Source organism: Lindgomyces ingoldianus (assembly GCF_010093535.1).
Source record: "Lindgomyces ingoldianus strain ATCC 200398 unplaced genomic scaffold BDR25scaffold_4, whole genome shotgun sequence".
NCBI classification, from domain to species: domain Eukaryota; kingdom Fungi; phylum Ascomycota; class Dothideomycetes; order Pleosporales; family Lindgomycetaceae; genus Lindgomyces; species Lindgomyces ingoldianus.
In genome coordinates this window covers 2,356,408-2,372,695 of record NW_022985165.1, presented here as the reverse complement: position 1 = coordinate 2,372,695, position 16,288 = coordinate 2,356,408, and the positions used below count along the sequence as shown (strand labels likewise).

General features: G+C 51.3%; 7 protein-coding genes across 7 annotated transcripts; 4 read left to right on the top strand and 3 right to left on the bottom strand.

Annotated features, from left to right (window-relative positions):
- The first annotated feature begins 227 nt into the window (after nt 1-227).
- BDR25DRAFT_253843 (urease) lies at nt 228-3,204 on the top strand. Its single transcript, XM_033686263.1, has 7 exons — nt 228-304; nt 366-452; nt 502-528; nt 579-962; nt 1,020-1,807; nt 1,859-2,750; nt 2,797-3,204. The coding sequence occupies exons 1-7, from the start codon at nt 284-286 to the stop codon at nt 3,115-3,117; spliced, it is 2,520 nt and encodes an 839-aa protein (XP_033552987.1). The 5' UTR covers nt 228-283; the 3' UTR covers nt 3,118-3,204.
- A 729-nt stretch (nt 3,205-3,933) lies between these two features.
- On the top strand, nt 3,934-5,598 carry BDR25DRAFT_90932 (uncharacterized protein). The gene is made up of 3 exons (XM_033699228.1): nt 3,934-4,143; nt 4,421-4,864; nt 4,925-5,598. The coding sequence occupies exons 1-3, from the start codon at nt 4,069-4,071 to the stop codon at nt 5,570-5,572; spliced, it is 1,167 nt and encodes a 388-aa protein (XP_033552986.1). The 5' UTR covers nt 3,934-4,068; the 3' UTR covers nt 5,573-5,598.
- An 819-nt stretch (nt 5,599-6,417) lies between these two features.
- Nucleotides 6,418-7,721, bottom strand: BDR25DRAFT_322433 (uncharacterized protein; the record flags this gene model as incomplete). Its single annotated transcript, XM_033692032.1, has 2 exons — nt 6,418-7,202; nt 7,298-7,721. The coding sequence occupies 2 exons, from the start codon at nt 7,719-7,721 to the stop codon at nt 6,418-6,420; spliced, it is 1,209 nt and encodes a 402-aa protein (XP_033552985.1).
- Nucleotides 7,722-8,036: 315 nt separating this feature from the next.
- BDR25DRAFT_350435 (uncharacterized protein) lies at nt 8,037-8,684 on the top strand (the record flags this gene model as incomplete). The annotated part of the gene is made up of 6 exons (XM_033694700.1): nt 8,037-8,055; nt 8,103-8,129; nt 8,177-8,251; nt 8,323-8,399; nt 8,430-8,543; nt 8,589-8,684. The coding sequence occupies 6 exons, from the start codon at nt 8,037-8,039 to the stop codon at nt 8,682-8,684; spliced, it is 408 nt and encodes a 135-aa protein (XP_033552984.1).
- A 31-nt stretch (nt 8,685-8,715) lies between these two features.
- On the bottom strand, nt 8,716-11,254 carry BDR25DRAFT_339977 (TEA-domain-containing protein). Its single transcript, XM_033693458.1, has 3 exons — nt 10,758-11,254; nt 10,528-10,704; nt 8,716-10,476 (listed from the first exon to the last, which is right to left on the bottom strand). The coding sequence occupies exons 1-3, from the start codon at nt 11,143-11,145 to the stop codon at nt 8,768-8,770; spliced, it is 2,274 nt and encodes a 757-aa protein (XP_033552983.1). The 5' UTR covers nt 11,146-11,254; the 3' UTR covers nt 8,716-8,767.
- Nucleotides 11,255-11,431: 177 nt separating this feature from the next.
- BDR25DRAFT_253839 (RNA-binding domain-containing protein) lies at nt 11,432-14,799 on the bottom strand. The gene is made up of 5 exons (XM_033686262.1): nt 14,516-14,799; nt 13,684-14,463; nt 13,219-13,491; nt 12,317-13,171; nt 11,432-12,267 (listed from the first exon to the last, which is right to left on the bottom strand). Exons 1-5 carry the CDS (start codon nt 14,738-14,740, stop codon nt 11,929-11,931), a joined length of 2,472 nt encoding a protein of 823 aa, XP_033552982.1. The 5' UTR covers nt 14,741-14,799; the 3' UTR covers nt 11,432-11,928.
- Nucleotides 14,800-14,955: 156 nt separating this feature from the next.
- BDR25DRAFT_300924 (uncharacterized protein) lies at nt 14,956-16,214 on the top strand. Its single transcript, XM_033689472.1, has 7 exons — nt 14,956-15,128; nt 15,196-15,218; nt 15,273-15,306; nt 15,364-15,398; nt 15,490-15,516; nt 15,572-15,641; nt 15,693-16,214. The coding sequence occupies exons 1-7, from the start codon at nt 15,086-15,088 to the stop codon at nt 15,755-15,757; spliced, it is 297 nt and encodes a 98-aa protein (XP_033552981.1). The 5' UTR covers nt 14,956-15,085; the 3' UTR covers nt 15,758-16,214.
- Nucleotides 16,215-16,288: the final 74 nt, after the last annotated feature.

The following is a 16,288-nucleotide window of genomic DNA, read 5'->3' as shown; positions in this document are numbered from 1 at the left end:
CCCTCCCCTCGCTAGGACTTAGTGTAGATGCGAGATGACTTGATATCATGATGTGCAATTGCTTTTACCCGCCAGGGCTGGAGAGATGAGAGGTTCCTTATCGAATCCGTTCACCCAGAGCTTATCGGGAGCTAACCCCGCATCCACCCAGACATGGACAAGGCTTAACCAGTTTGTCAGGCCACGATCGAGGGAGGGTCTCTCCTAGTAACTTATCAGGAACTTGGGATTCAAGGCATCTTTCTTTAGAACAGGCCAAATTGATAGACGAGGAACGCTCAGGATGCAGTTGTGTCCCAAGGAGGTGTGCTTTTTCCTGTGTATAGTCATGCGCGAACCCCTCCCCACTAACCGTTTTGCGCCAGCTCGACAAGCTCGTCATTTCGCAGCTTGGCTTGCTCGCACAACGACGCCTCGCTCGCGGTGTGAAGCTCAACCATGCTGAAGCTACAGTGAGCATGCTATACTCCGATGCGTCTGTTGCCATGTTGACATCACCAGGCCTTGATCGCGAATAATCTCCAAGAAGTCCGCGCCTCTCGTGTCCCCCCTAAAGACTCGTTTCTGAATGCATACAGCTGGTTCGAGATGGCAATCACACAGTCGCGGACCTCATGTCCATTGGCAAGCAGATGCTTGGGCGCCGCCATGTTCAGCCGTCTGTCGTATCGTCGCTCTCCGAATTAATGATCGAGGGGACATTCCCGTCCGGCACATACCTCGTAACAGTGCATCACCCGATCAGCACCGATGATGGGGACCTCGAGAAAGCCCTCTACGGGTCGTTCCTCCCAGTCCCTTCGAATGAGAAATTCCCTCTTCCGGAAGCGAGTGTGTACGAAAGCACCAAACAGCCTGGCGCAATCGTGGCCGTCAAAGGAGATGCGGGAACAATTAAGCTGAATGAAGGGCGGAAGAGGATTAAGCTCAAGGTTGTTAGCAAAGGGGATAGGCCAATTCAGGTATGTTCGGTTCATAGGAGTGCCAGGCAGAACACTAATATTCATTCCCTTTCGCAGGTCGGCTCTCACTACCACTTCATCGAGACTAACCCCCAACTCCAATTCGACCGAGTGCGAGCACATGGATACCGCCTGGACATCCCCGCCGGGACTTCGGTTCGGTTCGAGCCGGGAGACACCAAAACCGTGACATTGGTTCAAATAGCCGGCAACCAGGTCATCAAAGGAGGAAATAAGTTAGCTTCAGGCTTCATTGGGGACGTATCTATTGCAGAGAGCATCGTGGAGAAGATCAATGCGGGAGGTTTCTTGCATGAACCGGAGCCAATCGGTGATGCCGCGCATATCGATATCTGTACCATGGAGCGACAGGCCTACATTAGCATGTTTGGCCCAACAACTGGTGATTTAGTGAGGCTGGGCGCTACAGACCTGTGGATTAAGGTTGAAAAAGACATGACCAAGTACGGCGATGAATGTTCCTTCGGAGGTGGTAAGACGCTCAGAGAAGGTATGGGTCAGGCTGGTGGACGTCCAGATAAGGAAAGTTTGGATACTGTGATTACGAACGCATTGGTTGTTGATTGGTCGGGCATCTATAAAGCAGATATTGGCATCAAAGATGGCATCATCGTTGGTATTGGTAAAGCAGGAAACCCGGACGTTATGGATGGAGTGGACCCCAACCTGGTTGTTGGATCCTGCACAGATGTGATTGCCGGAGAACATAGTATCGTCACGGCTGGAGGATTCGACTCGCACATCCACTTCATTTGCCCCCAACAAGCATACGAATCGATTGCGTCCGGCGTCACAACAATGTTAGGTGGAGGCACTGGACCAAGGTTTGTGCTAATTTCCAAGTGTGCAAGAGCAAGCCACTGACCAATGGGTAGTACCGGCACAAACGCAACCACCTGCACTCCTGGAAAGACGCATATCCGGCAGATGTTGCAAGCCTGCGATGAGCTCCCCCTGAATTTCGGTATCACTGGCAAAGGAAATGACGCAGAGCTTCGTCCTCTCCAGCAGCAAGCCGAGGCCGGCGTGTGTGGCCTCAAACTGCACGAAGACTGGGGTACTACGCCTGCTGCTATCGATGCATGTCTTACTGTCAGCGACGAATATGATATCCAAACCTTGATTCATACAGACACCCTCAACGAGTCCGGTTTCGTTGAGCAGACCATCAAGTCGTTCAAGAATAGGACGATTCATACATACCATACTGAAGGAGCCGGAGGTGGTCACGCGCCAGACATCATTAGCGTCGTCGAGCACGATAACGTGTTACCTTCGTCAACGAATCCTACGAGGCCATACACACGGAATACACTCGATGAGCATCTTGATATGCTAATGGTATGCCACCATCTCTCCCGTAACATCCCTGAAGACGTTGCCTTCGCCGAGTCTCGTATTCGTGCCGAGACAATCGCTGCAGAAGATGTGCTCCACGATCTAGGAGCCATTTCGATGATGTCGTCGGATTCCCAAGCCATGGGTCGATGTGGCGAAGTCATCCTTCGAACCTGGAACACAGCTCACAAGAACAAAGTCCAGAGAGGTACATTAAAGGAAGACGAGGGAACTGATGCGGACAACTTCCGAGTGAAGAGATACATTAGCAAATACACCGTGAACCCAGCCATTACACAGGGCATGGGGCACCTCATTGGCAGCGTTGAGGTGGGCAAGTTGGCAGATTTGGTTGTCTGGAATCCGTCAATGTTTGGCGTGAAGCCGAAGTTGGTGATAAAGAGTGGATTTATATCTTATGCTCAAATGGTGAGTGGTCCCAATATCACCCATTGATAAGTGTTAACGTGTCTAGGGTGACCCCAACGCTTCTATTCCGACTGTCGAACCGGTCGTCATGCGTCCGATGTTCGCACCCCTTGTGCCGCAAAGCAGCATAACATGGGTCTCACAAGCATCGATTTCGTCAGGTGTCATCAAGTCCTATGGACTGAGGAAGCGTATAGAGCCAGTGAAGAACTGCAGGAAGATTGAAAAGAAAGACATGAAGTTTAACGACACGAGGCCGAAGATGAAGGTGGATCCTGAGAGGTACACGGTCGAGGCAGATGGAATGGTATGTACTGCGGAACCTGCGGAAATGTTACCGTTGACGCAGGCTTTCTTCGTGTACTAAGGAGGATTCGATGGGGTTGCCAGTAGATCAAATTGAAAAAGGACGGTGTTGGATGGTGTAGATACATTTTACTCATTAATCTATTGTTAGCTACGGATGGGATGTTGAAGTGTAAAGTTAAAAGTAAATGTCCAAAGAACGGATATGGAATCGAAATCTCTTGATTCACGACCATGGGTTTTGTCGTCTTTGTTATGTGCGAGGGTGGAGGCGGGCAGAGCAACCGGTGGGTACTCGAGGAACGGATGTGTGGCGCCTGATCGGGGCGTGAAACGCGTCTTGTGCCAATGGCTCGGCCGCCTGCTGCAGACCTTGGGGGGACGACATGCAGCAATGGGCGCTGCTCTTACGGGGGGGGGGAGGGGCGGGGCGCGCAATTTAGGTGAACACGACGACCGTTGCTCTCACTAGATGCGGCCCTCTTGCAGTGCATCGGAAGTGGAGCAAGGGAACCTGGACGCGCTGGCTACTGGTGAGGACGATATGACGCTCGATGCTCAGTGTGTCCGTTGATGGCTCTTCAGGCATTGCGTAGCAGGGTTGTGAGTGCAACGCTGGAAGAGAAACTCTCAGGCGGGGGGATGATAGCAGCAAAATCGAGCCAGACACCCGCCCGCTGTAGGCAGCTGGCCAATTTGGGGGGGGGCTGACCGCCCGTCACAGGTGCTCAACAGCCAATCGTCCGGCGGCAGGGCACAAAAATCTGGCGAACAGGGCTGGGTGTGCGAGGAGCACCCAAAAGCGGCGTGGGCCTCGGCGTGTTTGCCAGCTACTTAGCGAGTCGAGCCCCCCAACCACCCGCCCAAACTCGCGCACCTCTCTTTTCCCTCAGCGTCTCCCTCCCCAACAGACCCGCCCCAACAGCCCGCCTCACCCCCATCATCAACACCCGCTTTTGGGCACCCTGAGATTATCGCCACCGCGCATCGAAGTAAAGGCCTGAGAAACGTCATGGCGAAGTCGAAGAAAGAAGACACTGGCGAGCTCCAGGTGTCGATTGAGCAGTTCACCCGCACCCGAGATTCAGTATGTTGCTGCTCTTGTTGTTTTTCCTTGTCATTCTTTCGAGGCGCGCCTGGGTCGTACCACCACCAACCAAGGATGCAGTGGTGTCGACATCACAAAAACATTGTCGGCACGCATCTCCCGTCTCCCTTTCATGTATTCCCTTGACACCGCCATGTCTTTGATCTATATCGACACCCGATCTCCCCCTCTTCCTAATGCCTCACCCCCCCCCCGTCCGCGGTGCGCCAGAACCAGGCATGTCGCTCAGATCTCTGATACTTACAAGCATGCACAGGTCATCATGTCGCTCACAAATCTGCAAGCGGGTCTCACGCACGTCCAGAATGGCCTCACCGATCTCCTGCGAGCTTACATGCAACATACCGCATCTATTCTCGCTGGGGATTCTGGAGCTGTTGCTGAGACCCTGCAGTTGCCTCCACACATCTCGACCAGTGTCAATGCAATTGCTGAGGCGGCCGCACAAGCTACAAAAGGAGCTCCGGTTGCCGTTGTCGCTGAGGGAGGCAAGCGTAAGAGGAAGCGGGAGAAGAAGGAGCGTGATCCCAATGCCCCGAAGAAGCCTTTAACGGCAGCCTTCCTGTATGCACAGGTTGCAAGGCCGATTGTGAGGAAGGATCTTGAGTCTTCGCTCGGTCCGAACGAGAAGCTGGAGCCCAATGCCGTCAATCTTGAGGTGACGAAGCGGTGGAATGAGATGCCCGAAGAGGACAAGGAGGTCAGAACATTCCACTCCTCTCCTCGGCCCCTCTGTATGTGTTGCTGACGCATCTTGTAGAAATGGAAAGCATCGTACCGCGACTCGATGGAGAAATTTAAGGAGGAAATGAAGACATACACGGCGCAAACCAACGCCGACGCCGCCGCACTCCACGACGAAGAAGAAGCTTCAGACGAAGCCGAAGTCGGAGCCCTTGACTCGGACGCATCCGAGGACTCGGACGGAGAAGCAGCGGCCGTGGTCTCAGCACCCTTTCTCAATGCGCCAACTCCACCGACAGCCAACACCAAGACCCCGCGCGCCAACAAACGTCAAAAGACAGCCACCCAAACTAACGGCACACTGGCGCCTGTCCCCATCGCGCCTGCCATCTCAGGTCACTCTCCCGTCCCCCTCCCCATTGTGTCCAAACTCATGCCCCAGATCCTCCCGGCTGGCTCCAACGGCATTGATACATCCACCCCAGCCAAGGGAAAGGACAAGAAAACCCAAAAGAAAGACAAACCAACTCCTCAACCTATTGCGCCTGCTCTCTCTTCCCAAACCAAAGAACCTTCGCCGGACGACCCAAAAAAGAAGTCCAAGAGCCGTAGTACGCGCAACGCGGAGGCCGAAACGCCCAGCGAGCCAGTGGTGGAGAAGGAAGCTACAAAGACCAAAAAGCGGGATCGGAGCAAGAGGAAGAGTGAGGGTGTTGCTGCTTAAACTGCTCCTGCCCCTCCCCTTCCCTACCCTGGCCTGGAAAGTATGGTTATGCTTATTGGAGATTCTCAGATTCTGACCCCCCTTCCACTTCCACTTCTTCCCACGGGTGGAGAAAGGAAAAGACGAAGGCGACGTGAAAATGGAAATGTATGGATGGCTGTGTGTTGACATGTGTTTCTGATAGTGGCAGCGGCAGTTCGAACCCGGATCCCATGTCCCATCGACTACGTACTGCGATGATTACGGTTCAGTTCGGTTCAGTTTATGTCAGCGCGGTTGATTCTCCTCTGTTTTCCTTTCTAGTTTATTTCCTTCTTCGGCTTCGCCTATTTCCTGCAGCCTTTCTCTTCCTCTTCTTTCGGAGAACCATGGTTTTTACAGGTGGATCAGGAGCTGGAAACGGGGTTTAAGGACATGGTATCTGTCTAGTACTATTACCCACTATATCGTTTATGTAGACCTAGTTGTATTTCATATCAAAAACTGTGTCAGGGGAGCTGCTGGGAGTGGAGTCGAGCAGAGTAAGTTGTATGGCAATGCAATGCATGAATACCTCAAAAGTCGATTGTGCTGTGCATGGATATGATATCGTAATAGGTGAATCTAAGTGGTAGCTAGAAGCTGTTAAGAAGTAGAGAATTTTGTGTGTACCGTTATAGTCTACCTGAAAAGCTTCATCGTCAAGGTATCGGCGTATAATTTAGGCCAGTTCAGCCATGTCCCCACTCCATCCATAGTTGTGTTGAAAGAAAAACAATCAGGGAAATATGTTCCCAGAACCGGCTTCACACCCACGGGCACATACCCCAATTGCTCCCGATTCTCCACCCAAGGCGCAAATCGCCCTAAACATCGACCAGGAACCGCTCTTCTGCATCCTCGAACTCGTCATTCTCTCCCATATCTATATCCTCATCCATCTGCATCCCCACGCCCAGACCTATCTCTTCCTCAAACTGCCTCTTTGTCGCGCCATCCGCAGCTTGATCCCTATTCTCAACTCCCTCCAACATCCTCCTGCCAGAGCTCAACCTCCTCTCCTTAACCTGATTCAAATACTCCAGTGTCTTCCTCGCGCACTCCTCCTTCGCTTTCTTCCTGCCAAAGATATGTCTCGTCTCGCCAATCGGGCCCGCATGCGGACCACCATTCTTGAAGAAGCACGCTAAGGTGTGGAAACCAGTTGGAGGGGCGGAGGCATTGGGGTCTTCGTGGAAGCGCCATTCTGGCGTCGGAAGACCAAGGGAGATGGCGATTTGTGCGACTTGGGAAGCGTAGCTGGTTCCCGGTCCGGGGCTGGGGCCAGGGGATGTTGGGCTGGAGCTATTCAAGAGTTTCTTGGGGCTTGGGCTTGTGACTGGAAGCGGTTGGGGTGGGATCTGGACGACTTTCTTTTTCTTGATCCCGCCGACGGAGGTGACGTCGTCGGGCCAAAGGCCTTGGGATTTGAAGTACTCGATGGCGCATTTGGCGGCATTTTGGCGGGCCGCTTTTTTGTTCGAGAAGAGGTCTGTTTTGGAGCTGAAGGCTCGGTTTGGCAGATTGTCGATAGTAACGACGCAGGAGAATTGGGTGCCGTGTTGATATTCCAAGTAGATGGGCTGCAGTGCAGAGTTTGCGCGCTGGAATTCTAGGAGGGATCAGCTGCTGTCATACTGGAAATAGACTCACAAATAGTTGGGAAACTCTTGTGGATACGGAGGATAGGAGTATGTATGTACATACCGGACAATTGTCCAATATAATTCGGGCCCGGCTCTTTCTTCTCAACAACCTCAGGCACACCATTCGCCTCTCCTGCCCCCAAAGCATTCTTAAGTTTCTTAGCCTTCACCGGCTTCACAATTATCCCTTCCTTAACTCCTTTCCTTACCATCTCCAACGCCTGCCCAGCTAGCATCTCTTTGCCTTCCTGCTTACTCCCAAACGGGCCCTTCTCCTCAAGCACCTCGCCTAGAAACTCCATCTTGACGCTCCACCCCCCACTATTGTCAATGTCGAAGTGGAATGCAGGCAGAACAAGTCCGAACTTCTGGATCTCCGTGTAGAGCTCGATTGTGTTCTTCGAAGACCTAGCGCCTAAGGCAACAGGCACGGGAGCAGGGTTGTTAGAGGTGTTCGGATTCTCAAGCTTTTCGGTCTCCATCATCTTGGAAGTATCTTCTAGGATGGGAGCGTCTTTAGCGAGGTAATTGTCAATGGAGGACACTCTCATGAGAGTAGAGAGTTTGGACATGGACAAGGCAGCCTGGTTGCCGTAGCCCTTGTCATTTCCAGTGACATGGGTAGCTGTATGTAGCTGCTGTACCACGACCAGGTTACACTCAACGTCCATCTCTTCTCCTCGTGTTCCAACTATCTCCATCAGTGATAGAATTTTGGACTTGCTGTCTAGCGCTTAGTCTCCTGTTCCTCGCCCTCGAGCTTAGGCAGCAAAGCGAAACATTTAAGCAAGTTAGCGCCTATGGTGGCTTGTGATGTGGGTCTGCGAGTTGCTGCCAAGATCTGCGCTTATGCATGTGAATGCAAGCTGCAAAAAGCAGACCGCTTCGCGCTTGTCTCCCATTTGTCTTAAAAAATAAGGAAGCGGTACTTGTCTGTGAGTAACTGGAGTTACTGACAAAAGTTTTGAGCAAATTACTGTGAATAGTGAGGGAATAATCGCGATGATAGCTAGATGTGGAGTGAATAACTGCCTCTTCTCATTGCCAAGAGCTTGAGCTTAACTGACCTTTCAGCTGGTTGGTGAGTGAGGGGAAGTAAGCTGGGATTTCTGGCGGGGCAAACTTTGCGGCTCATGTTTCAACGCCCCATCCGCTGCCCGTTGGTGGCGCCTTGAGACAATCACTCCCTTCAGTGCAACTTCACGTTGACCATGTCACCGTTGCTGGTCTACCACGTTGGGACTTATAACAATCACTCCCTTCAGTACAACTTCACGTTGACCATGTCACCGTTACTAGTCTACCACGTTGGGACTTATAAGCATGGTTCCAATGGCTTCTAGAAATGTTAGTTCAAAGGGAGCGTAAACGAATATTACCCCTGTTTCTTCATTTGGGTTACCAATATTGGTGTAAAGTATGTTAAAGAGAGATATCGAAAATCATAAAAGATATCCTCAAAAATACAACGTCCAACGTCTAAAAATTAAGAATTAAAACTCAAGGCCTTCTAATATCCGGCGATTTCGCCCTAATAAGGTTGGTATTTTCCCTCCCTCGTCCTTTGCTCTCGGTCAATCAACCCCACAACACCCATTCCATGCTCCTCGGTTCCCTCCTGGCTCATGGGCTCTTCTATTATTCTAGCATCCGCCATAGCGGTATCTTCATGGGACGAGCTCTGTAACTTCCACATTCCATTTGCGACTTGTCCATCATGCAAAACACTGTGTCTAGCGATGTCTCGAAACCGTGTACCGTGGTCAAAGACACTGCGATGGGTTTGTTCGGCGACGCCTTCAAGCTTCTCGATGAGGTCGGGATAAGGCCAGGGTTTGGTTGGATAGCAAGTGGACGTCGTGACGCTGAGTGAAATGTCGTTAAATGAATTGTCGGTGTGTGAATGCTCGAGGCTAACGATGGAATTAAGAGGATTGAGAGATGGTGCGCGGGAGCCATAATTTTCGTACGCATCAAGATGGATCGCTGGCTCGAGGCAGAGGTTGATGTGCTCGCTGGTGAAGTCGATATCGTTCGTGCTATGGAAGCCCTGGGATTGAGAGACGGCTGTGCCTTGGGCGTGATGGAGACCTGGAAGAGAATGCGTTTGCAAATAATCGGTTGCCATGCTAGGCGCTGTTGCTGAGTGCGGATAGTCGCCGATGCCCTCGAGGGCAATCGTGGAGAGGCTTTCGAGATCGAGTTGGTGAGGGTGCTGCGAAAATGGCTGATTGGGAAACCTCAGCGGCAGGGAAGAGTACACAGAGCCTGGTGGAGATGACGTGCTGTCCATTAATCCCTTGATATCTTTGGCAGTACCTATTCCCTCTGTCTTGACCCATCTCTGCTCAGGAGATGGGAATCTAGCAATTCGCCAGTTAGTCGTCCCAAGCTCACAGGTGCTTCTCGTTTGATGGAATCGCCAAAGGATCGTAAGGAAGCACATTGATATGCCTGTACTTCTTGCCACACCGTATAGGTCTTGCACAGCTGTCATGCATTGCAGCGGACGGCGTACGTTGATGTCAACGCGCATTCTCGCGTTCTTCTCATCGAGCATGCGGGAATCCCTGCACTCCCGAGAAAACCTGCTCATTCGACCGACCCAAAACCGACTTCCAAACTTCATCCTGACTCGGCCAGTTTCTGCATCGTACTCACAATCACAGTGGGTCTCTTTCTTGACAGCCCCTACGTCGATCTGGTCTGCAAGTTCCCCACTATCATAAAAGCGAGTACGGCTTTGCAATGGCTCGAAAGCTGAGAGGTCGTGAGGACTCGTAACATCGAATTGTACTGATAATTCAGAATCCTGGGGAGGCTTATCCGTCATGATTTTGATTGAAGTATCGCATACAATTATCTGTCGATCTCTTAACTGCTCAGTTCCATGGAAGGCCAACTCTGGGTACTGTTGGTTCCACGAACCCATGTCGGTGACGTTGAGATCCTCGAGCCTAGAGTTTTCGGCGAGCCGGGTGTAGTAGTGAACAGGTCTTTTACTCGCATCTTGGACAAACATGGCAAAGTTGGTCAGACCATAAGTATGGTCTGCAGACCGCCCAACCATCTGAGAAGACGGCAATGGGCAGTAACCTTGCCAGGGATTCATACTAGGTGGGGTGGTATGATCATACGAAGATGGCTTCAGTCCATGACGGTTTCGCAGGTGGCCAGGGTGACCGGCAGAATGGCGGTGCGTTTTCCTACCCAAGTCTTCCGTGGACATGTGCACCAAAACTACCTTGATCAGCGATAAGATTGACCAAAATAGCAGATTGAAATACTTACCCCGTGGCATATCAGACAGAATGCTTTTAAGGACTTGAATGTGGCTTGAGACCTGCTTCCTTGTTCGCCTGATACCCGTGTCCTTTCGGATCGAGTCTGCCACTAATTCGTTTCGACCGCGAAATTCCCCTTCAATCATGAGCTTTCGACGGCCCATTGGCGCCCATCGAACCAAACCTAAGAGATTGAGCTCATAGGCGACATAGTCGATGAAACCGACAGCAACGTACCTCTAAAGAAGGCGTGTTCTAGATTATCTGGCCATTTTTGTTCCCTTTCCTTCTTTGTCTTGGGTTGCCTTGCGCGATACTTCCGGTACTTCTCCGACTGCTCAAGTAATCGCCACAGCTTTGCAGTCTCATGATTAATCTGCTCCTCCGACTTCTCGTCACAAAGGTGAGCAGCGATGCCCTCAGCGAAGAAATCACCACCCACATTGTGAGAATAAAAATTCTCTACCGGCGGAAACGATGACTTCCAAACATTCGAGTCATCAGTATAAGTGTTTCCCCTATTACCTGAACGTTCTTGCAATACCCGGCTCGGAATAGCAGACTCTGGAAGGGGGGTCGGTGGCAAGGCTGGAGCATTCGATGGCAGGACAGAGTGTAATTCCATCGGGGAGTGGGAATGCTTGCGGCTGAAAGAATGACAAACCAAGAATGTCTGAGAGAATGGAACGTTGATATTTGGCAGTAAAAGAATGACTGGTGAGAAGGGAGAGAATATGGATGGCAAGCAACGGAGGTGACCATCAAGTTATGATATATCAGGCTCAGACATCCACTCAGAAGGGAGTGTTCACAGCTCCTGGGCACAGCAGGGACTGGAGGGTAACCATCAAGACTGTGTAATCACCATAGTGACATCAAGTCAAGTTCATATTATGCTACCCCACTGTAAGAGAGTGAATTGCCTCCTGGACCACTTTCGCTTGTACTCTTACAGGAATGATCAATAGTGTTACCTTGGTCATGGTTAGCAAAAGAGCAAGGGCATTGCAACTGCCGCCTTTTCAGAGATCATCTGACTAGATTCCGCTCCCTTTCGGCCAGGGAGACGAGGCACGGGAATGTTTGAAGTTGAAGAATGTCAGTCAGAGTAAACAAGTACGGAGGTTCCAAGTGCTTTAGCATGTTAAATCGACGGATGTCTTTCTGGTCAAAGACATTGGAGCAAGGTACCAAAAGTGCGGTGATGGCCATGCGTTTGATCCAGTATCCCATCGTGGAAAGTGGAGTTCTGAGATCGTGCGCCAAGGGGCGTGGCAATTATGTCTTAAGCCTATCGGAGAAAGGGAGCCAAGGGAAGCCTCACGTCCTGAGTCAGAAAGCAAGGGGTCGACTAAGGGACACCTGATGGTGGTGGGCCGTAAATTTTGACAGAACAAGGCTTGAAGGCTCAAGTTTCGTCTAGATTGTCGTTGCCTGCGACGTTAAACTTCTTCCGGCCGCCTCCAGTCAGGTGTTGAAGCGCGACTTTGTTGGCCTGAGACCCAATCTTTTGCTGCATCTTCTCAAGTTCTTTCTCTGGGTCGTCAGCTTCGGCGTCAGTGAAAGCTAGGACAAGACGTCGGCCGAGCAGATGTGTGTTGCGAAGGGCATCCATGGCGTTAGCTGCTTCGCGTTTCGTGGTGAAATCGGCGAAACCAAAGCCACGCGAAGATGAGTCGAATTTCTTCGGCACCCTGACGGACCGCAACTGTCCATAGGGGGCAAAGAGAGCGCGAATATCCTTTTTCTAATCTATAGTTAGCAGTTGGGTGTATGGAGGAAGGGTGCGAGCTTACGCTTGCTTCGAAAGGAAGATTCTTAATGATGATCTTCGTTCCAGCGGCTTTCTTTGCCACATCTTCTTTGCGACGTTCTTCTGCTGCGTCAGCGCCTTTGTGAGAGGCCTTGATCTGAAGCTTGTGCCCGTCAAGGTTATAACCGTCCATGGCCCGCAAAGCCGCAGAAGCAGCCTCCACACCATTGAATTCGACGAACCCAAACCCCATGGAGAGAGTACCACGCTTGGGGTCATTCTTGGTTTTCACCTTTGCACTACGGAAGCCGGCTAGGCGTGCAAAGATTTCGCTGAGGTGCTGGGTGGTCGTTGAGAAATTCAGGTTTCGAACGTACAGAGTGGAAGTTGTCGTTAGTTCGGGTTCCACGGCGTCTTGCAACAAATCCGTAGCAGAGGATTTGGTACCAACTGATGCAGACGGGGCGACCACTCCTTCTTTGAAGAGATCCTTTGGAGCCTTTTCGAGAAACAGGATAGAGTCCTTGACCTTCCGGTACGCGAGGGACTTAAATGCAGACTTTGCTTGCGCAGAGTTTGCGAACTCAACAATAGCAGTCATTCCGGCAGGAGGCATCAGGAACTGCTTAACGGTGCCGTGTTCTTCGAACAGCTTCTGGACCTCGTCTGACCTTATGCCATGGGGGATGTTCTTGACGAGAATGGCGATATCGCCCTTTGAACTTCTCTTGAACGCCTCAAGATCAACACCATGTTGAGCAAAGTAGGTCTTGGTCTCTTGGATAATGTGCGTCTCTGCATGAGCCTGTTTGACCGCTGCATCAGATGACGTCGGGTCCAATAATTCGGCTTTGCTAATCCCCATCCGATCTGCGACGGTGGACATGACCGCGTCAGCCTAAAACGTGTAAGTCTCTCTCTTCCAGCGTTCAAAGTCTAACCTACATTCAGGTACAGTGAATTCCAGTTAAAAGTTGAGCTAGCTGCTTCGGTCTTCTTCCGTATCTCCCTCTGCTTCTTGAGCGGCAGTTTAGATATGGCAAACTCATCGAGCTTGGAATCCCTCTTCAGTTTCGCTGAGATAATGTGTAGAAGACGGCCCTGGAACGCGATGCCATCATTATGCTTGAAGGCCTCCACAGCGTGTTCGGGATCTTTGAACTGTAAGAAGGCAAACCCTTTTGGAGAGCCGGTCTTGTTGTTGACTGGTACGTGCACCTAGACCAGTGTCAGCAGTTGCCCACAATGAAACTGTATTGGTAGTTCGGCCTGGCATTTCGCCATGTTCAGACAAGAGAGACATCTACTAAAATACTCTCCCAGTGGACCTCATGTGCAAAGCATCAGTTGTCCCTATCTGGATGTTCATCATAGCAAAGAAATCACTATGGAAAAAATTATGGTTCTTACCTCTTCTAGCGACCCATGCTTGGAGAAGTGTTCGCGCAGATTGTCCTCAGTCGCAACATAAGGGAGGTTTCGAAGATACAATCTCCCCGTCTGCCTGATCCTGTCTTCCTCGGAGGGTGGAACATCCTGGAGATCACCAGCGGCGTGGCTTGCATCTACTGCCTGATCAACCTCTCCCTCGGGGCCCTCGTCCTCTTCCTCGGCGGCAGGTTCTGAAGGTCCCAAAACAGCAGGAGATTGTTGCGGGGCGCCTTCCTCATCTTCTACTAGGTCCAAGACCCTCTTTGTGCGCGACCGCAACCAGTCGGCATCGGAAACCGGCGCTCCGTCTGTTCCTGTATCTATCCTGGCTGGCTCTGTTGACACTTCCGATTCTGAAAGTCCTGCATCGTTCGCATCTTGTGTCTCAATTGCACTTAGGAGCGCTGATGGTTCTGCTGAAGGCTTCCTTGCGCTGTCCAAAGTTTTGGGTTTCTTCGTAATGACCTGGTATTCATCATCGCTCTTGCCGTCAGACAAAGCAGCCTGCCTAATAGGCTCGGCTGCAGGGCCCAATCCAGAATCCAATCGTGCCTGTTCGTTCGCCCAGCTCTTCACCTTTGAGGGAGGCTGCATCACGTCCAAGAATTCCTTCAGCTTCGGGTCTTGCTCCACATCCTGCTGGACGCGCTTGCGCTTGAGAGCGTTCTCTTTCGCTGGTGGGACGTAGTCCGAATTCGCCAGGGAGTTTGTTTCCTCTTTCGCCTGCCGCCGAGACCTGGGGAGGGTTTCGTCGGATATCTTATTCGCGTCGTGAGCTGTGGGCATCACCACGTGTCGAAGGCTGACTCACCGGCCTAGCAATCTCGACCGCCAACTTGGACATTCGAATGAAGGATTTGTTGAAGTACTTGACCGCCTTCGCCGCATCTTCCGGTGTCTTGTAGCCCACATAGCCAAATCGCCGGTGGGGGAAGTGCTTCGCGTCTGTGACAGGGAATTTGGCGAAATGCTTCCGGAAGTCATCCTCGGAGAACTTTGGCGGCAAACCGCGCACGAATATGCGCGACGAATCCATTTCGTCCTGATGCAGGCGCGCAAAAATGCAGAGGTGAGAGAGCAAGTGGAGCGGTGGAAAGGTGAGAGAGCAAGTGAGCTGGTGAACAGCTCCCGATTTTTTTTCCGTGACAGGTCTGGGCGCCGGTTGGAGGCGAGAGCCGAGGAGCCGCCCCGACCAGCTTCTGGCCTCTGCACTGCGCTTTGGAGACGATCAAAAGGCTGCGAGACCCCATACAAGAACCTCATCCTGCAACCAACCACAGACTTGCGCGTCACCTGCTATTCTGCCACAACAGCCCTATATACAACCTGTTTTCTCGCGAGCTCTCGTCCGTCAATTAACTTATCCGCTTGCAGAACCGCCATGGCGAGCGAGAAGTCAGACACGCTTGTCCACAAGCAAGACGGTGAGACTTTGCGCGCCCTTATGTCGTGAATATCCAGAAGGATTTACAGGCTAACTGCCATGTACAGCCCAGATCAAGTCGGCAGATATGGTGATTTACCCGTTACGCCGCTTCCAAGGCTTGGACTGACACGTCGTACGACAGAGCGAGGAGATGCAACAGGAAGCGATTGAAGTTGGTGAGTATATTTCCGAGCAATCCAGATTTGGGAACCTGAAACACTGACCCAATCCAGCAACCCAAGCTATGGAGCAGTTTAGCATTGAAAAGGTACCACGATGCTATTTGTCTGCTTTCGCCATCTCACTATTCCAAGCATTTTCGGTGCAGGTCTCGTGCTAATCCATGACCGTGACCACAGGACATTGCCCAATTCATCAAAAAGGAGGTAAGCTACAGATGCAGAAATCCCCTGGCTTGGCAAATGCTCACCATTTTCCTAGTTCGACAGCCGCAAGGGCGCGACATGGCATTGCATCGTTGGAAGAAACTTCGGCAGCTTTGTCACCCACGGTACACGGTTGCCCCTTCCACTTGTAGACGATGCTCTAACATTATTCTCAGAGACCAAGCACTTCATATACTTCTACCTAGGTCACTGCGCCATCCTCTTATTCAAAACTCAGTAAGTGCTGCGCCAACAGCAGCCCAAGCACCATGTGACCCCCTGGAATCGGTCTTTGCCACTACTTTTTGGGTTGGCCGCTGGATTGCCTCGATTCCGGGACCACGCTACCTTATCTGGAATGAGCCGGCCAGTGAAATTCAATCCGTTTTGAATTGTCGGGATCAGGGAGCATCACGGCATTGGAGCTCTACAGTTGAATGAAGGCGCAAGGGGATGGGGTTTCACATGATGATCCGGTAACTATGATGATGAGGCTATGGGGGTTAGCAATGACTGCCACGAGTCTCCTTTCCAAAAGTCTGGGGTCCGGGAATCTTCTGTACTGTAACGGATAATTATCTGGCTGCGGTTTGGTAGTCACTATTCACTTAAAATCGTCTGATTCATCCCTTTTGAGTTTTGATAGCTTCTGAGCAGCATTTCATGGAAGTTACAAGTAATTGAGAGAAAAAAGGTGGACCCTGAAATATATATATATATATATAAAACTTTTCCAGTAACGTCCAAGGCACATCAAGGGACCGTCCTTTCT